Below are 20,978 nucleotides of genomic sequence, written 5' to 3'. Positions count from 1 at the left end.
AAAACCCTCAACAGCCTAGGCATAGAAGAAACATACTCCAAAATAATAAGAGCTATCTATGACAAGCCCACAGCCAACATTATACTAATTGGGCAAAAGGTTGAATCATTGCCCTTGAGAACTAGAACAAGACAAGGATGCCCATTCTCACCACTCCCATTAAATGTAGTATTGGAGGTCTTAGCCAGAGCAATCAGACAAGAAATAAAAAGGCTTCCAAATAGAAAAAAAAAAAAAAAAAAAAGTCAAACTATCTCCCTTCACTGACAATATAATTCTATGCTTGGAAAATCATAAAGATTCTGCCAAAAGGCTCCTAGAATTGATAGACAACTTTAGTGAAGTTTCAGGATTTAAAAAAAAAAATGTAGAAAAATCAGGAGCATTTCTATACACCAATAACATCCAGGCTGAGAATACAATCAAGAATACAATCTTACTTACAATAACCACAAAGAAAATGACATACCTAGGAAAACAGCTAACCCAGATCTAAAACAGATCTCTCCAAGGACAACTACAAGACACTGCAGAAAAAAATCAGAGATGACACAAATAAATGGAAAAACATTCCATACTCATGGATTGGAAGAATAAATACTGTAAACATGGCCATATTTGCCCAAAGCAATGTACAGATTCAAGATATTCCTATCAAGATAACAACATCATTCTTCACTGATTTACAAAATACTAATCTAAAACTCATATTGAATCAAAAAAAGATCCCAAAGAGCCAAAGTAATCCTCAGCAAAAGGAACAATGCCAGATGCATTAAACTATCCAACTTCAAAATATACTATAAAGCCACAGTAACCAAAACAGCTTGGCACAAAACAGGCACCAAAAAAAAGTACAAAAACAGACAAATATACCAGTGGAACAGAACAGAAAACTCAGAAATAAAGCCACACACCTACAACCACCTGACCTTTGACCAGGCTCACAAAAACAAGCATTAGAGAAAGGACTCCCAATTCAATAAATGGTACTAGAATAACTGGCTAGCCATATGCAGAGGATTGAAGCTAGGCCCCTACCTTTTACTACAAGCAAAATTAACTCAAAAAGAAGTAAAGATTTAAATGTAAGACCTCAAACTATAAAATTTTGGAAGACAACCTAGGAAATACTCTTATCAACATCAGACATTGGCAAAGAATTTTTGGCTAAGTCCCTAAAACCAATTGCAACAAAAACAAAAATAGACAAGTGGGACATGATTAAACTAAAGAGCTTCTGCACAACAAAAGAAATGATCAACATAGTGTGGAAAAAACATTTTAATGGTCCATCATTATGGTATGATAGATCTAAGTACTGGCAATCAGCCTGCGGACATGACAAAGCACATGGTTCATGCACCTAAAAAGCCATGATAAGTGAACAGAATGTGGACAAGGGGGTCAGCCTGTAAAAGAGAATAAAGTTTTGTTATTGGGAAATTGAAACTTAAGCAGGAAAACAGACTAGGGTATGACCCTATAAGGGGATAACGGAACCTGGGCGACATCCGGGAAGATGTAACCCCATAGTACTCAACCAATGAGGAACTAGGGGAGGGGCTTGCATGCTGGGAGATAAATTGTCTGCTGTAACTGCCCCAGGTGTATCTGCCTACCAGACACCCAATCTTGCAAGACTGCCACTAAATTCTTGCTTCTGCTGTTGTGTCTCTGAGCCCATTCTTTGGGGTTAGACAGGTGAATGTGTTTCTCACAAGCTTGGGGGCTCATCCGCGCCTGCATGAGGTGGGACTCTGGCTGAGAGGGGAGATGTGTCCCACCCAATTTTAGATGGCCCACTCTGAGCATTTTGGCTCCCCACAGAGGCCACAGACAAATCCAAGACTGTTATTCAGGAAGCAGCAAAGGTGATGCAGGGAGAAAAAGCTGGCACCATGGCAACCAGTCAACCTCCTGCATGAGCCAAGCTAGGAAAGTTGGACTGTAAGTACTACCTTGGTGGTTGGGCATTTTTGGAGGTCGTGTGTGCGTGACTGAGACATATCCCAGATACAAGCAAGTACGGAGTCCCAATCCACCATTCCGTTCTCCCAAGAGAGGGAAACAGCCAGACAAATGAAGCAATTCTCTAGGTGTGCAAGAAATCTCCAGCAGGGGGAGTTGAGTACGTAGGAAGAAAACAGACACAGAGACTTACCAAAAATGGCAAACAAAAATTCTAGGCCTAGGGAACAAAGGAGAGAGGGAGCCAAAAAGACTTCCTCCAACATTCCCCCAGATAGTTCCTTGGGGAGAATTCTTCAGGTTTGGAGAGACAACCCTTGAACCAGGGACAAGAAAAAGCAAAAGATGATGAAGTATTTCTGTTTTATCTGGCCCAAAGACTTTTCATATATCAATGTTTTGGCCTAAGTTTGGCTCAGATGAGGATTGGGTGTGCCAAGCTTTAATTCTCTATGTGAATGATAAAACCGCATCCTCACAAGAAGAGATACGTTACTTTCTCTGTTGGATCAAGGAATTAGCCCCCATGTTGCCCCTCAAGGAATAAGAAGAAAAAGAGCTTAATAAAAAGCCCTCGTCTGGTGAAAAGCCCAGGGACCCCTTGTCATGCTTTCCCCCTCCATATTTCTCACAGAATAAGGGCCAGGAAGATCAAGGGGCAGCAGGAGGGTTAGAGGAAGAAAGACCTGGAGACTGCGGGGGAGCCAAACCAAATGCTCCTTTAGAGCCTTATCCAAATTTAAGAAAAGGATTAGAACAATGTAAAAGGGATATTAAGGTCTACTCTATCCTTTCCAAACAGCAGACATCTCGCATGTTCCCCATTAGGGAACTTCCCACGGGACAGGAAGAGACTGGCTTTGTAAATGCTCTGCTTACAAGTACTGAAGTTAGCGATTTCAAAAAGGGGATGAACCCACTCCTAGAAGATCCCCTTTGTTTAGCAGATAAGTTGGACCAATTCCTATGGCCCAGCTTTTACACCTGGGCTGAATAATACCTATTATAAATATTCTATTCATAGGAGAAGAAAGGGGAATGGTTGGGAGAGTGGCCATGACTATCTGGGAGAGGCAACATCCTCTCAGAAAAGGAGTCTCATCAGCCGAACAAAAATTTCCAAATGTCCATCCTGAATGGGATAATAATTATCCCATGGATCACGCCCAAATGCAGTACCTCAGGGAAATAATAATTAAAGGGATTAAAGAGTCCACTCCTAGGACAAAAAATATCTCTAAAGCATTTGAGATTCAACAAGAAAAAGAAGAAATCCCCTCTTCATTCTTGCAGAGGCTCAGAGACCAAATGAGGAAATACTCAGGATTAGATCCACAGGACTCAGTAGGGTAAGGCCTTTTGAAGGTTAACTTTGTAACTAAAAGCTGCCTGACATTACTAAGAAACTACAAAGTATTGGTAGATAGAATGAGAAACTGATTAAAAAATGACTGAGGGAAGCTCAGAAGGTCTTTGTAAGGAGAGAGGAAGAGAAGCAGAAACAAAAAGTGAAAACCATGTTTTTCACTGTGGAAGAGGTAGTTAGAAAAAGGTTAGATTAAGATCTCCCTCAAAAGAGACAAGGGAATGATAAATTTTGACATAGAGAAAGAAGGGAAATGCAGGGAAAAGCTCCTAAGACTACAAATGGATGTTACAAGTGTGGAAAGCCAGGGCATTTTAAAAGAGAATTTCCTGAAAGGAAAAAAGAAGAAAAGGTGATCCCCCTTATGACCTTTGATGAAGGTTGCAGGGGGTCAGGGGTTCCTTCTGAGTAGGTACCACCAGGAACCCTTGATAGATTTGAGGGTGGGACCCAAGGGGGAAAAAGTGACATTCTTGGTTGACACTGGGGAGATTCGCTCCTCCCTAACTCAACAACCAAAGGGTACAGAACTCTCTAAGGAAAACTTGACAGTATCAAGGGTAAAAGGGGAGGTATTTTGGGTTCTGATATTCAAGAAAATTTTAATTATATTGAGACCAGATCAAATTGAGGGGTCACTCCTATATGTTCCTGAAGCAGGAACTAACCTGGGTCAAGACTTGATTGTGAGACTGGGTTTAGGATTAGGAATAGAGGAGGAACAAATAAAAGTAATGGTGGACCTCCAAATAGAGAGGAAGGAAAGAAAAATCGATCCCCTTGTGTGGGTTAGGGAAGGCAACAAGGGAGTGTTAAAAATGACACCCTTATACACTGAACTAAAACAACCAGGAGAAGTAATTTGCAGAAAACAATACCCCATTCATATTGAAGGGAGAAAAGGTTTCCAACTAGTAATAGAGGGGTTGATTAGAGATGGACTATTGTAACCCTCCATGCCACCATACAATACCCCAATTCTCCCAGTTAAGAAGCCTGATGGGTCATATAGATTAGTGCAAGATCTAAGGACTATAAATCGAATTGCCCAAACCTGCCACCCTGTGGTGCCTAACCCCTACACCCTCCTCAGTAAGATACCCTATGAACATAAGTGGTTTAGTGTGATAGATCTAAAAGATAGATTCTGAACATGTCCCCTAGACTTTAGGAGTAGGGACCTCTTTGCCTTTGAATGGGAAAATCCCATGAATGGGAGAAAACAACAGTACCACTAAACTGTACTGCCACAAGGTTTTACAGAAGCCCCACATTTATTTAGTCAAGTCTTAAGTCCTGGAGGAAATCCAACCTTCCAGGGGAACCCAGTTATTACAATATGTGGATGATCTTTTAATTTCTTGAGAGAGGAGAGCCAAGGTTTCAGAAACCACCATAAGCTTGCTTAATTTCCAAAAAGAAAGGGAATTGTGAGTCTTCAAGAACAAATTGCGGCATGTTAGGGGCCATTTTGAGCTTTAGGAAGTTTTAGGGGTATCTGGTTACCTTGGTAAGCCAAGGGGCTGAGCTGCCCCTTTTCTCCCAAGGTTCTCCATGGAAAAAAGTGTACCGAAGACAATGGGGAAGAAAATGCCATGTTACAGTTAGCTGGACTTGTGCTGAAACTCCTGTGTGGCTCTTTTTGGTAAGCTGGGGTGATTACTAGCAAGATGGCCTAATAGGAACAGCTCTGGTCTACAGCTCCCAGCAAGATCATCGCAGAGGGCAGGTGATTTCTGAATTTCCAACTGAGGCACCCAGTTCATCTCATTAGGACTGGTTAGACAGTGGATGCCGGGCACCCGTGGAAGGCAATCCGAAGGGCATCACCTCACCCAGGGGCAAGGAGTTGAGGAATCGTCTTTCCTACCCAAGGTAAGCTGTGAGCATCTGAGCCTGTGGAACTCTGAAACAGATACTGCACTTGTTCCATGGTCTTTGCAACTTGCAAACCAGGAAATTCCCTCCAGTGCCTATGCAACCAGGGTCCTGGGTTTCAAGCACAAAACTCAGCAGCCATTTAGGGAGACACCAAACTAGCTGTAGGAGTTCCTTTTTTTCATATGCCAGTGGTATCTGCAATGCCAGTGAGACAGAACCATTCACTTCCCTAGAAAGGAGTACTGAAGCCAGGGAGCCAAGTGGTCAGGCTCGGTGGGTCCCACCCCCACAGAACCCAGCAAACTAAGATCCACTGGCTTGAAATTATTGATGCCACCACAGCAGCAACCTGAGATAGACCTGGAGGTTCAAGCTTGGTGGGGGGAGGGACATCCGCCATTGCTGAGGCTTCAGTACGCAGTTTTCTGCTCACAGTGTAAACAAAGCTGTTGGGAAGTTTGAGCGGGGCAGAGCCCACTGCAGCTCAGCAAGGCCGCTGCTGCCAGACTGCCTCTCTAGATTCCTCCTCTCTGGGCAGGGCAACTCTGAAAAAAAAAGGCAGCAGCCCCAGTCAGGGGATTATAGATAAAACTCCCATCTCCCTGGGACAGAGCACCTAAGGAAAGGGGAGACTGTGGGCAAAGTTTCAGCAGACTTAAATGTTCCTGCCTGACAGCTCTGAAGAGAGCAGCAGACCTCCCAGCAAAGCGTTCGAGCTCTGCTAAGGGTCAGACTGACTCCTCAAGTGGACTTCTGACCCCCATGTATCCTGACTGGGAAACACCTCCCAGTAGGGGCCAACAGACACCTCATACAAGAGAGCTCTGGCTGGTATCTGGCAGGTGCCCTTCTGGGATGAAGCTTCCAGAAGAAAGATCAGGAAGCAATCTTTGCTGTTCCGCAGCCTCTGCTGGTGATGCCCAGGCAAACAGGGTCGGGAGTGGGCCTCCAGCAAACTCCATCACACTGGCAGCAGAGGGGCCTGACTGTCAGAAGGAAAACTAACAAACAGAAAGAAACACTACATCCACTCAGAGACCGCATTCGAAGGTCACCAACATCAAAGACCAAAGGTAGATAAATCCACAAAGATGGAGAGAAACCAGCACAAAAACACTGAAAATTCCAAAAACAAGAATGCCTCTTCTCCTCCAAAGGATCACAACTCCTCACCAGCAAGGGAACAAAACTGACCAGAGAATGAGTTTGATAAATTGACAGAAGTAGGCTCTGGAAGGTGGGTAATAACAAACTCCTCCAAGATAAAGGAGCATGTTCTAATCCAATGCATGGAAGCTAAGAACCTTGAAAAAAGGTTAGACAAATTGCTAACTAGAATAACCAGTGTAGAGAAGAACATAAATGACCTAATGGAGCTGAAAAACACAGCACAAGAACTTCGTGAAGCATACACAAGTTTCAATAGCCAAATCAATCAAGAGGAAGAAAGAATATCAGTGATTGAAGATCAACTTAATGAAATAAAGCATGAAGACAAGATTAGAGAAAAAAGAATGAAAAGGAATGAACAAAACCTCCAAGAAATATGGGACTATGTGAAAAGACCAAATCTATATTTGACTGGTGTACCTGAAAGTGACAAGGAGAATAAAATCAAGTTGGAAAACATTCTTCAGCATGTTATCCAGAAGAACTTCCCCAACCTAGCAAGACAGGCCAACATTCAAATTCAGGAAATACAGAGAACACCACAGAGATACTCCTTGAGAAGAGCAACCCCAAGACACATAATCATCAGATTCACCAAGGTTGAAATGAAGGAAAAAATGTTAAGCGCAACCAGACAGAAAGGTCGAGTTACCCACAAAGTGAAGCCCATCAGACTAACAGCAGATCTCTCAACAGAAACCCTACAAGCCAGAAGAGTGGAGGCCAATATTCGACATTCTTAAAGAAAAGAATTTTCAACCCAGAATTTCATATCTAGCCAAACTGAGCTTCATAAGTGAAGGAGAAATAAAATCCTTTACAGACAAGCAAATGCAGAGAGATTTTGTCACCACCAGGCTTGCCTTACAAGAGCTCCTGAAGGAAGCACCAAACGTGGAAAGGAACAACTGATACCAGCCACTGCAAAAACACACCAAATTGTAAAGAACATCAACACTATGAAGAAACTGCATCAACTAACGGGAAAAACAACCAGCTAGCATCATAATGACAGGATCAAATTCACACATAACAATATTAACCTTAAATGTAAATGGGCTAAATGCTCCAATTAAAAGACACAGACTGACAAATTGGATAAAGAGTCAAGACCCATCAGTGTGCTGTATTCAGGAGACCCATTTCATGTGCAAAGACACACATAGGTTCAAAATAAAGGGATGGAGGAATATTTACCAAGCAAATGGAAAGCAGAAAAAAGCAAAAGTTGCAATCCTACTCTCTGATAAAACAGACTGTAAATTAACAGATCAAAAGAGACAAAGAAGGGCATTACATAATGATAAAGGGATCAATCCAGTAAGAAGAGCTAACTATCCTAAATATATATGCACCCAATACAGGAGCACCCAGATTCATAAAGCAAGTCCTTAGAGACCTACAAAGGGACTTAGACTCCCACACAATAATAGTGGGAGACTTTAACAGGCACTGTCGATATTAGATCAATGAGACAGAAAATTAACAAGGATATTCAGTTTCTTTCTTCGGTCCGTACGTCCAAAATGACAAAGAAAAGAAGGAACAACGGTCGTGCCAAAAAGGGCCGCGGCCATGTGCAGCCTATTCGCTGCACTAACTGTGCCCGATGCGTGCCCAAGGACAAGGCCATTAAGAAATTCATCATTCGAAACATAGTGGAGGCCGCAGCGGTCAGGGACATTTCTGAAGCGAGCGTCTTTGATGCCTATGTGCTTCCCAAGCTGTATGTGAAGCTGCATTACTGTGTGAGTTGTGCAATTCACAGCAAAGTAGTCAGGAATCGATCTCGTGAAGCCTGCAAGGACCGAACACCCCCTCCCCGATTTAGACCTGCGGGTGCTGCCCCACGTCCCCCACCAAAGCCCATGTAAGGAGCTGAGTCCTTAAAGACTGAGACAGACTATTCTCTGGAGAAAAATAAAATGGAAATTGTACTTAAAAAAAAAAAAAAAAAAAAAAAGGATATTCAGGACTTGAACTCAGCTCTGTACCAAGCAGACCTAATACACATCTACAGAACTCTCCACCCCAAATCAACAGAATATACATTCTTCTCAGCACCTCATCACACTCATTCTAAAATTGACCACATAATTGGAAGTAAAACACTCCTCAGCAAATGCAAAAGAATGGAAATCATAACAAACAATCTCTCAGACCCACAGTGCAATCAAATTAGAATTCAGGATTAAGAAACTAACTCAAAACTGCACAACTACATGGAAACTGAACAATCTGCTTCTGAATGACTACTGGCTAAATAACATAATAATGGCAGGAACAAAGATGTTCTTTGAAACCAATGAGAATGAAGACACAATGGACCAGAATCTCTGGGAAACATTTTAAGCAGTGTGTAGAGGGAAATTTATAGCACTAAATGCCCACAAGAGAAAGCAGGAAAGATCTAAAATTGACACGCTAATATCAAAATTAAAAGAACTACAGAAGCAACAGCAAACAAATTCAAAATCTAGCAGAAGACAAGAAAGTTAACTAAGATCAGCGCAGAACTGAAAAAGATAGAGACATGACACAAGAAACCTTTCAAAAAATCAATGAATCCAGGAACTGATTTTTTGAAAAGATCAACAAAATAGACCACTAGCCAGACTAATAGAGAAAAGAGACAAGAATCAAACAGATACAATAAAAAATGATATAGGGGATATCACCACTGATCCCACAGAAATACAAACTATCATCAGAGAATACTATAAACACCTCTATGCAAATAAACTAGGAAATCTAGAAGAAATGGTTAAATTCCTGGACACATACACCCTCCCAAGTTTAAACCAGAAAGAACTCGAATCCCTGAATAAACCAATAACAAGTTCTGAAATTGAGGCAGTAATTAATAGTCTACCAACCAAAAAAGTCCAGGACCAGATGGATTCACAGTCAGATTCTACCAGAGGTACAAAGAAGAGCTGATACCATTTCTTCTGAAACTATTTCAATCAATAGAAAAAGAGGTAAGCCTCCCTAACGCATTTTATGAGGCCAGCATCATCCTGATACCAAAACCTGGCAGAGACACAACAAAAAAGAAAAGTTCAGGTCAATATCCCTGATGAACATCAATGAAAAATCCTCAATAAAATACCGGCAAACCAAATCCAACAGTACATCAAAAAGCTTATCCACCATGATCAAGTTGGCTTCATTCCTTGGATGCAAGGCTGGTTCAACATATGCAAATCAATAAATGTAATCCATCACGTAAACAGAAACAATGACAAAAACCACAAGATTATCTCGATAGATGCAGAAAAGGTCTTTGACAAAATTTAACACCCCTTCATGCTAAAAACTCTCAATAAACTAGGTATTGATGGAGCGTATCTCAAAATAATAAGAGCTATTTATTACAAACTCACGGCCAATATAATACTAAATGGGCAAAAACTGGAAGCATTCCCTTTGAAAACCAACACAAGACAAGGATGCCCTCTCTCACCAATCCTATTCAACATAGTAGTGGAAGTTCTGTCCAGGGAAATCAGGCAAGAGAAAGAAATAAAAGGTATTAATAGGAGGAGAGGAAGTCAAATTGTCTCTGTTTGCAGATGACATGATTGTATATTTAGAAAACCCCATTGTCTCAGCCCAAAATCTCCTTAAGCTGATAAGCAACTTCAGCAAAGTCTCAGGATACAAAATCTATGTGCAAAAATCACAAGTATTCCTATACACCAACAACAGACAAACAGAGAGCCAAATCATGAGTGAACTCCCATTCACAATTGCTACAAAGTGAATAAAATACCTGGGAATACAATTTACAAGGAATGTAAAGGACCTCTTCAAAGAGAACTACAAACCACTGCTCAGGGAAATAAGAGAGGACACAAACAAGTGGAAAAACGATCCATGCTAATGGATAGGAAGAATCAATATTGTAAAAATTGCCATAATTCCCAAAGTAATTTGTAGATTCAATGCTATCCCCATAAATCTACCAATGACTTTCTTCACAGAACTGGAAAAAACTACTTTAAACTTCATATGGAACCAACAAAGAGCCCGCATAACCAAGACAATCCTGGGCAAGAAGAACAAAGCTGGAGGCATCATGCTACTTGACTACAAACTACAGGCTACAGTAACCAAAACAGCATGGTGCTGGTACCAAAAACAGATATATAGACCAATGGAACAGAACAGAACAGAGGCCTCAGAAATAACACCACACATCTACAACCATCTAATCTTTGACAAACCTGACAAAAACAAGAAATGGGGAAAGGATTCCCTATTTAATAAATGGTGTTAGGAAAACTGGCTAACCATATGCAGAAAACTGAAACTGGACCCCTTCCTTACACCTTATACAAAAATCAACTCAAGATTGATCAAAGGCTTAACCATAAGATCTAGTACCACAAAAATTCTAGAAGAAAACATGGGCAATACCAATCAGGACATAGACATGGGCAAAGACTTCATGTTTAAAACACCAAAAGCAATGACAACAAAAGCCAAAATTGACAAATGGAATCTAATTAAACTAAAGAGCTTCTGCACAGCAAAAGAAACTATCATTAGAGTGAACAGGCAACCTATAGAATGAGAGAAAATTTTTGTAATATATCCTTCTGACAAAGGGCTAATGTCCAAAATCTACAAAGAACTTCAACAAATTTACAAGAAAAAAAAAACCCCATCAAAAAGCGGGCAAAGGATATATGAACAGACACTTCTCAAAAGAAGACATTTATGCAGCCAACAGACATATGAAATAGTGTTCATCATCACTGATCATTAGAGAAATGCAAATCAAAACCACAATGAGATACCATCTCACACCAGTTAGAATGGCAATCATTAAAAAGTCAATAAACAACAGATGCTGGAGAGGATGTGGAGAAATAGGAATGTTTTCACACTGTTGGTAGGAGTGTAAATTAGTTCAACCATTGTAGAAGATAGTGTGCTGATTCCTCAAGGATCTAAAACTAGAAATACCATTTGACCCAGCCATCCCATTACTGGGTATATACCCAAAGGATTATAAATTGTGCTACTATAAAGACACACGCGCATGTATGTTTATTGCAGCACCATTCACAATAACAAAGACTTGGAACCAACCCAAATATCCATCAATAATAGACTAGATAAAGAAAATGTGGCACATATGCACCATGGAATACTATGCAGTCATAAAAAAGGATGAGTTCATGTCCTTTCCAGGGACACGGATGAAGCTGGACACCATCATTCTCAGCAAACTGTCACAAGAACAGAAAACCAAACACCAAATGTTCTCACTCATAGGTGGGAGTAGAACAATGAGAACACAAGGACATGTGGAGGTGAACATCACACACTGGGGCCTGTCTGTGGAGTGGGGGCCTATAGGAGGGGTAACATTAGGAGAAATACCTAATGTAGGTGATGGGTTGATAGGTGCAGCAAACCACCATGGCATGTGTATACCTATGTAATAAAACCACACGTTCGCACACATACCATAGAACTTAAAGTACAATAATAATAATAATAAAAAAGAACAAATTGCAATTTATAGAAAAAGAAGTTAAATATTTAGGATACCTGATTAGTGAAGGAAAGTGGAAAATAAACCCAGAAAGAATATCAGGAATAGTGGTTCTGCCTTTGTCTAAAACAAAGAGAGAGCTCCAAAATATGTTAGGTTTAACTGGCTACTGTAGGTGCAGGCCCTCATGACATCCCCAATCCTAGCCCTCCTATTTTTAGAGAAACCAGTCCATCTGTTTGTAATGGTAGACCAGGGTGTTGTCCTTGGGGTGCTCACTCAAACCTGGGGAGGGAAGAGGCAATCTGTTGTTTTTGTCCCCAGGCTTCTTGATTCTGACTCTCAAGGGTGGCCCTAATGTGTGCAAGCAGTACCTGTCACAGCCCCACTGGCAGAGGAAAGTCGAAAGCTAATCTTTGGTGGGGCCCTAATAGTGAGCACCCCACATCAGGTCAGGAATATATCAAATCAAAAATCTAGGAGATGGTTAATGGATTCTCATATTCTAAAATATGAAGTCATATTACTAGAAAAAGATGATTTGGTTGTAACAACAGATACTTGACTGAATCCAGCCAGTTTCCTATGGGAAGGAGAGGAGAACAAAGAGGCATGAGACCATAACTGCTTAGACATCATAGAATGCCAAACCAAAGTTAGACCAGACCTTAGAGAAGCTCCACTACATGATGGGATTAGGTTGTTTGTGGATAGGTCATCCCAAGTGACAGATGGCAAGATATATAATAGTTATGCTGTCATTGATGGAAATGAATACTCCCTATGTGAGGAAGGTAGATTACCTAATGGCTGGTTGGCCCAAACCTGTGAATTATATGCTCTTAACTAGGCCCTAAAGCTCCTTGAAGGCCAAGAAGGCACTGTATATACTGACTCTAAATATGCCTTTGGGATGGTACACACTTTTGGAGAAAATCTATACAGAGCAGGGCTTAAGAAATAGCAAGGGAAAGGAACAGATACATGGGAAACTAGTCAGCAGGTCTTAAAGAGACTTCTGCTTTCAGCAGAGATAGCCATAGTTCATTTAAGTGGCCATGAGAAAGGGAACGCTATGGAAGCTGTAGGGAACAGGCTTGCTGATTAAGCTGCCAAACAAGCCTCTCTGCAGGAAGAAATTAGGCTATTTAACCTAATTCCAGACATCCTGAAGTTAATACTAAGGTCCCAATTCACTAGAGAAGAGAAAGAGAAACTAGGCAAGATAGGGGCCACTCAGACTGAAAATGGAAGGTGGGTACTTCCTGATGGGAGAGAAATGATAAGTAAACCCCAGATGAGAGAACTAATGTCTATGTTACACAAACGGAGTCACTGGGGACCCCAGGCTCTGTGTGATGTAATGCTTAAGAATTATGGATGTATAGAGATTTACACCCTCACTAAACAACTATGTAGAAGCTGTGTAACTTGTCAAAGAATAAACAAAAAGGTGATTAGAAAACAGGCCTTTGGAGGAAGACCTCCTGGACTAAGACCATTTCAGAGCATTCAAGTAGATTTCACAGAAATGTCCAAGGTAGGAAGACTAAAGTATTTGTTGGTGATCATAGATCACCTTTCCAGCTGGGTGGAAGCCTTTCCCTTTCTGACAGCCACTGCTTGGAATGTGGTAAAAATAATATTAGAACAGAGTTTACCTAGATTTGGCCTGGTGGAAAATACTGATTTGGACAGTAGAAACCACTTTACCTCAAGGATGCTAAGGGGAATTATGGAAGGTTTACACATTAGATGGGATTATCACACCCCTTGGCATCTCCCTTCCTCTGGAAAGGTAGAGGGAATGAATCAAACTCTCAAAAAGCATATTACCAAACTAATCTTAGAAACGAAAATGCCTTGGAGCAAATATCTCCCAATAGCACTCCTTAGGATTAGGACAGCCCCAAGAAAATACTTGGGATTGTCTCCCTATGAGTTATTATATGGGTTCCCTTGTTTGGACAGAGCTACAGATCTTCCTACTAGGGAAACCAGGGACCAATTCTTAAGGAATTATATACTGGCCATACTCTCCATCCTGTCATCCCTTAGGTTAAAAGGACTTCTGACTGAAACTCCACCTCTTGAGTTCATGACTCACCACTCCCAGGCTGGTGACACAGTGCTAATTAAGACTTGAAAAAAAGACAAGATCCACCCAAGTTGGGAGAGTCCCTATCAAGTGCTCCTGACCATGAAAACAGATATGCAAACAGCTGAACAAAAGTGGACTCACTTTACTCAAGTCAAGGAACTGGTAAAAACAAACAAACTAACAAAAAACAGAAGGGAGATTAAAAAAAAAAAAAAAAGGGAGGCAGGGCAGGGTGACTCATACATGTAATCTCAGCACTTTGGTAGGCCGAGGTGGGTGGATCACTTGAGGTCAGGAGTTTGAGACCAGCCTGGCCAACATGGTGAAACCCTGTCTCTATTGAAAATATAAAAATTAGCCGGCATGGTGGTGTATGCCTATAATTTCAGCTATTCAGGAGGCTGAGGTAGAAGAATCACTTGAACCTGGGAGGTGAAGTTTGCAGGGAGCCAAGATCACACCACTGCACTCCAGCCTGAACAACAGAGCAAGGCCCCACTTAAAAAAAAAAAAAAAAAAGAAGAAGAAAAGAAAACCAATGCAAAGTGCATGGGTCACCCAAGGAAACCTTAAAGTTAACTCTGAGAAAAACCTAAAAAGAAAACATGAGCTGGCCTTATCTCTGGAAGTCAATATGGCTGGGATGGGTTACTACACAAAGAGCAGAAGGTCAAAATGGAAATTGGCAGGGGACCCCTCCATACCCAATCAAGTTAGTGGTTAATGTGACCAAGACAGTAGCACCCCACACTATAAGATTTGATGCCTGCCAGGTTTTATCTCATGGGAATTTAGAAAACCAGAGACAGCTCTTGCAGGTGGATAAATATATTTGTTCTGAACAAGATATAGCTTATGACAGGGCATCACCCTGCCCCAGCTGGAATGATGTATGATGGACTACCAAATTTCATGGTTGGACAATAAACATGAGGTGGGTAACACTGAGCTGGAGACCCTTGAAGAATAAGCTACATCTGTCCAAGGGCTCCCCACCAAATAACTGCTGGAATATAGAATGAAATCCTACACTTATCACCATTGACAATCCAGCCATTCTAGACCAAGAACCAAACGTACTGTCTCGAGTATATGGTTAGGGGCAGACATTACAAGAAAAGACCCCATAGGGTGATTTGTTCTCAAACTGTTCGAGAACTTGACCAACCCCATTTGCCTGGGACTACTCCAACCCCAGACCCTAACAAACACTTTAATCCACCAAATAATGACCCTAAAAGAGTAGAAATAATTGAAGTAAAGGATTCCTTAGAAACCTAAGAATTTGAGACTTGTAAGAAAATCTAAGCAAATCTTAGAAATTGAGACAGAGAACAGAGATGTGAATGCCTGGGTCAAATGGCTCAAATTTTTGGTATAGACACTCAACAAGAGCATCTACTACACGTGTGCTGTGGGAGGACCTCAGGCACAGGTGTTTGTTTCCCCTAGCCTGGGATATTGATCCTGAAGAAATGTGTTGCATGTTGGCTCCTGTGGGGAAAAGAAAGAGAGATCAGCCTGTTACTGTGTCTATATAGAAAGAAGTAGACATAAGAGACTCCATTTTGTTCTGTATTTGAGATGCTGTTAATCTGTGACCCTACCCCCAACCTTGTCCTTGCAAGAGACATGTGCTGTGGTGACTCAAGGTTTAATGGATTTTGGGCTGTGCAGGACGTGTCTTTGTTAAACAAGTGCCTGAAGGCAGCTTGCTGGTTAAAAATCCTGCCCGTCCCTGGGCAATGGAACACCTCGGTGTAAAACCCGATTGTATGCTCTGTTTACTGAGATAGGAGAAAACCACCTTATGACATAAGGTGAGACTTGCTGGTGAGACTTGCTGGCGGGACTTGCTGGCCGTAATGCTGCTAAGAGGTTTATGGAGATGTTTGCATATGCGTATCAAGGCACAGCATTTTCCTTTGAACTTATTCATGTCACAGAGATCTTTATCCATATGTCTTACTGCTAATTTTCTCCCTAAAATGATCCTATTGTCCTGCCACTCCCTTATCTTTAAGATGGTAAAGATAATTATCAATAAATACTGAGGGAACTCAGAGACCGGTGTGGCTGGTGTGGCGTGGGTCCTCTGTATGCTGAGCGCCGGTCCCCTGGGCCCACTTTTTCTTTATACTTTGTCTCTGTGTCTCATTTCTTTTCTCAAGTCTCTCGTTCCACCTAACGAGAAATGCCCACAGGTGTGGAGGGGTAGGCCACCCCTTCAGGCTCCATACCAGGACAAGAATGCATGGGGAAATGAGGTTCATAGGAGTCTGTCATTGATCTTTCCGACATTGTGGAGATCAGATTCCAGAGCAATCTTCTCCTTCTCTATAGGGAATATCAACCACTCCTCTTGCCTCTTTAGGCAGGGGCAGAGTTCATTAAGCCTGTAGGAGAACTCTTGACTTGTACCCACATCCTAAACATCACTGGTAAGTCAGGCAATGGCAATTACTCAGCTCTTACATACCCTGGGCTGATGTCTGATGGTATTATGGGAACAGGAACCTTGGTAACCTGTTACCATCTAATTGGACCAGGCCTGGGGCTTTAGTTCAGTTGGCCATTCCCTTCACCCTGGCATTCCATAAAATACCTGAAAATACACAAGGCCATTGAAACTAGAGAGACTTGACAATTCTTTTTTTCTCATAAAAATATTATATTTTTCAGAAGAAATATTACATATAATACATTGAAAATCACTCATTGCTTTTTCTTCTTTTTTCCATGAATGTGTAGGTGTCTGAGTCTCTTGTATTTCTTCTTTTATACAAGATATGAGCTGTTTGAAAACCATTTCATTATCTTTATCATCATCATTCATTTCAGCCACTTCAAATTTTTGTCTCTCCAAAAATGTTGGTGTAAAAACTGGTATGGGGCCCTGGCTATCCACAGTCTTCTCAGAAGTGTCAAGAATGCCTAAAACCTTTCTCTTCTTTCATAAAACCTGACCTTTTGTAGATGTCTGATGATTAGTTTTTAAAATACTTTCTGTTTTCTGTAAAACCAAAGAAGGAAAATCATAATCAATTCCTTTTTAGTTCATTTCTTCCTGAGTAATCTTTCTTTCTTTTTAAATCATTCCTCCATCCGTAGCTTTTGTGTTAGTGTCCAATTCTGATTATACCATTTCACTGATGGATATGATGGCTGCTTAAATGGAACATTCCAGTCTTTAAAGATTTCTTTATGTACTTTTTCAGGTGGCATATAATGACACTCCACGAGTCTTTCACCAAACAGGTAGTTGTTCATTGTTTCAGCAACCATCTTGGCAACATCCTCAAACTCAAACTTCACAGATGCAGAGCCTTTGCTATTTCCAGTCCTTTTACTTCTGAACAGTCTGAACCATGTAACAGTGCCAAACTAGGAGAAATACGAAAAGATCTGGGTTTCATTAAGTGGGTGGCACACAAAGACGACTGCAGGAGTAAGTTGTTCTTGTTCTTTTTGCTGGGTTGTGCGCTTGCGAACCTGTACCACCTCCTTTTGAAACTCGACATCTTCCTGTGGGTTAAGTGACAGGATTGGCCCAGCTGGGACAGAAAATGCTGCCATGCCAAAAGTGGCCATCACTAAATCCATGAGGCACTCCTGGAAATGTCAGGTTCTCAGCTCCCTGACAAATTTTTCTTATCATAATATATATGTTGACTTAATAGGAGTCCCTAGAGGAGGTGCTTAATGAATTTAAGGCCTGAAATCAAACAGCTGCTGGGTTTCAGTCAACACTCTTCTCATGATCAACTATTAATAAAAATGTAGATTGGATTAATTCTATTTATTATTATCAACAGAGATTCATCAATTATACTTGGGACATCCTCAAAGGGGTGGCTAGCCAGTTACATGCCACCGGCTGAATGGCCTGGGAAAAGAGGCTTGAACTAGACATGATACTAGCAGATAAAGGGGGCATTATGTGTTATGCTGGGTGGGAAATGTATTTTCATTCCCAAGAATACTGCCCCAGATTGAACTATCGCAAAAGCATTACAAGGACTGAAAACTCTTGCCAACTGGAAGAAAATGCTGGAATTGATGATCGATTTACTGGCTGGCTAGAAGGTTGGTTTGGGAAATGGAAAGGTGTGGTAGCTTCAGTTCTTACATCTCTAATAATTGTAGCAGGGGCATTAACAGCAGTGGGATGCTACATTATCCCTTGTTTAAGGGGACTAGCACAAAGGTTAATTGGAACAGCTATTAACAAACAAATGCCCATGACCTATCAGCAAAATAACTTACTGTTGTTAGACACTTAACCAGACTATGAAAAAGAAAGTAAAGTAGTCCTAAAATGATTTGAGGACCAAAGGACCTAAAGATTAAAGTAAAAATAAGACCAAAAGATAAGAAAGAAGAAAGAAGGAAGGAAGAAGGAGAGAAAGAGAGACAGAGAAAGAGAAGAAAAGAAAAGGGAACTTGTAAGAAAACATTTTAATGGTCCATTTTCAAGGCATGATAGATCTAAGTACTCGCAGTCAGCCTGTAGATGTGACAAACTGCACTGCTTATGCATGAAGGAAGTCATAATAAGCAAACAGAAGGTAGAGGAAGGTTAGCCCATAAAAGGGAATAAAGTTTTGTTATTCGGAAATCAAAACTTAAGCAAGGAAGGGGACCAGGGTATGACCCTATAAGGAGATACTGAAACTTAGGTGACATCTGGGAAGATTGTAACCCAATAGTACTCGACTAATGAGGAACTGGGGGAAGGACTTGTGTGCTAGGAAATAAATTGCCTGCTGTAACTGCCCTGGGTGTGCCTGCCTACCAGATACCTGATCTTGCAAGACTGCTATTAAAAGTTTCACTCCCACCTGGTGCAGTGGCTCATGCCTGTAATCCCAGCACTTTGGGAGGCCAAGGTGGGCAGATCACTTGAGGTCAGGAGTTCAAGACCAGCCTGGCCAATATGGTGAAACCTCACGTCTACTAAAAATACCCAAAAATTAGCCAGATATTGTGGCATGTGCCTGTAATCCCAACTACTCAGGAGGTTGAGGCAGGAGAATTGCTTAAACCCAGGAGGTGGAGGCTGCAGTGAGCCAAGGTCATACCACTGCACTCCAGCCTTGGCAACAGAGCAAGACTCCATCTTAAAAAATAAAAAGTCTCACTTCCACTGTTCATGTCTCTTCTTTGGGTTTGGATGGGTGAATGTGTTTCTCACAAGAGCAAATAGACAATGTTCAGAATGGGAGAAGATATCTGCAAACTCTGTCTGACAAAGACATGACATCCAGAAAACAGGGAACTTAAATCAACAAGCCAAAAACAATCCCATTAAAAAACAGGCAAAGGTCTTCTCCCTCCTCTCACTTGTCCTCCTCTCCCCGTTGCCACCACAGTGGTGGCTGCCAGGTATGGTGTCCATGGGCTGGTTGGTTTGTCTCTCACCATTTGTGTCTGTGCCATTGAATTGACTGCCCTGGCTGAGCTGGATCAAACCGCCCTGGCTGAGTTTGGTGACCTGCCTGCACCCCTGGCAGTCCGACAGTGGGGAACGGAGTGGCCAGCGCCAGTGAAGAAGATCTGGCCACAGCCTTCTTGGCACAGCAGGAGAGTGAAATTGCAGGCATCAAGAATGACAAGGCTGGGCCAGGCATGGTGGCTCACACCTGAAATTCCAGCACTTCGGGAGGCCGAGGCAGGTGGATCACCTCAGGCCAGGAGTTTGAGAACAGCCTGGCCAACATGGTGAAACCCCGTCTCTACTAAAAATACAAAAGAAAAATTAGCTGGGTGAGGTGGTGGGTGCCTATAATCCCTGCTACTCAGGAGGCTGAGGCAGAAGAATTGCTTGAACCTGGGAGGTGGAGGCTGCCGTGAGCCAAGATCATGCAACGGCACTCCAGCCTGGGCAACAAGAGTAAAATTCTGTCTCAAAAAAAGAAAAAGAAAAAGAATGACGAGGCCAGCCAGATACAGTGGCCCATGCCTGTAATCCCAGCACTTTGTGAGGCCAAGGTGGGCAGATCACCTGAGGTCAGGAGTTCAAGACTAGCCTGGCCAAAATGGTGAAACCCCGTCTCTGCTAAAAATACACAAAAAAATTAGCTGGATGTAGTGGAGCACTCCTGTATTCCCAGCTACTTAGGAGGCTGAGAAAGGAGAATCACTTGAACACAGGTGGCAGAGATTGCAGTAAGCTGAGACCGTGCCATTGCACTCCAGCCTGGGTAACAAGAGCAAAACTTTGTCTCAAAAAAAAAAAAAGAATGACGAGGACTTCACCATCCTGGACGGTGGTGCCCCCAGGCCCCAGCCACATGGCAAGCTGCCTGGGGGTCCAGATGCTCGATGGAGTAATGAATGGCAAATACTACCAGGAAAGTAATGATCCAACAGACAGTTGTGCAGTATTTCACAAGTGGATAGATTGCAGTCAGAGCCTGAAAGTATCCATAAACGGAGAGAAAAGCAAACGGAACACTTGGAAGCCCTTGATGCCAATTCTCAGGAGCACGAAGCAGAGTGGAAAGAAAAGGCAATAAAGAAGTTAGAGGTGTGATATGCAAGATAGGAGGAGCAGCTACAGAAAATGAAAACAAACAGGGCAGCAGAAGAAGCCTTTGTAAATGACATTGACCAGTTGTTCCCAGGCACTGAGTAGGAATGTGTGGCCTGTCTGTGTAACTTTAACCTCAAGTCCAGAAAGCAGGCCAAAGACATCTCACACAGGCACTCAGTCCTCATCTCCCTCAAGCAGGCCCTGCTGGTGCACTGAGGAGCCACCCTGTGGATACACTACATCTGTAAGATCTTAATCCAAATCAGCGAAGCTCTTCATAGTCATTGGATTAATTATGTTGAGTTCTTTTGGACCAAATCTTTTTGTCTTTAGAGCTGATCATTGTTCATGATTGCATGTTTTCTTCAACTGTGTTCTACCCGGCATTCCGAGAGTAGGGGGAGTAGGAAGAAGAAGGGAGGGAAGTATCTCAACAGTAGCCTCA

The 20,978-nt window shown here is 41.9% G+C and overlaps 1 protein-coding gene and 2 pseudogenes across 4 annotated transcripts in view; 2 read left to right on the top strand and 1 right to left on the bottom strand.

Moving 5' to 3' along the window:
• LOC105484236 (MKI67 FHA domain-interacting nucleolar phosphoprotein-like) overlaps positions 1–20,978 on the bottom strand; it is a 98,145-nt gene that overhangs the window by 60,259 nt on the left and 16,908 nt on the right. The window contains exon 4 of one of the 3 annotated variants that reach the window (XM_071072274.1): positions 16,358–17,382. The exons of the other annotated variants lie outside the window; for them this stretch is intronic. Coding sequence (XP_070928375.1) covers positions 17,092–17,382 — 291 coding nt within the window. The 3' untranslated portion in view covers positions 16,358–17,091. Of the gene's footprint in view, positions 1–16,357; positions 17,383–20,978 lie in introns of those variants that run through there. 3 annotated transcript variants of the gene reach the window in all.
• Positions 7,892–8,343, top strand: LOC139356578 (small ribosomal subunit protein eS26 pseudogene; annotated as a pseudogene). The gene has a single exon (XR_011608604.1). The product of XR_011608604.1 is annotated as a small ribosomal subunit protein eS26 pseudogene (transcript).
• On the top strand, positions 20,270–20,749 carry LOC105484255 (clathrin light chain A pseudogene; annotated as a pseudogene).

Source organism: Macaca nemestrina, chromosome 10 (assembly GCF_043159975.1).
Source record: "Macaca nemestrina isolate mMacNem1 chromosome 10, mMacNem.hap1, whole genome shotgun sequence".
Classification (NCBI taxonomy): Eukaryota; Metazoa; Chordata; class Mammalia; order Primates; family Cercopithecidae; genus Macaca; species Macaca nemestrina.
This window is presented reverse-complemented; position numbering and strand designations above follow the sequence as displayed.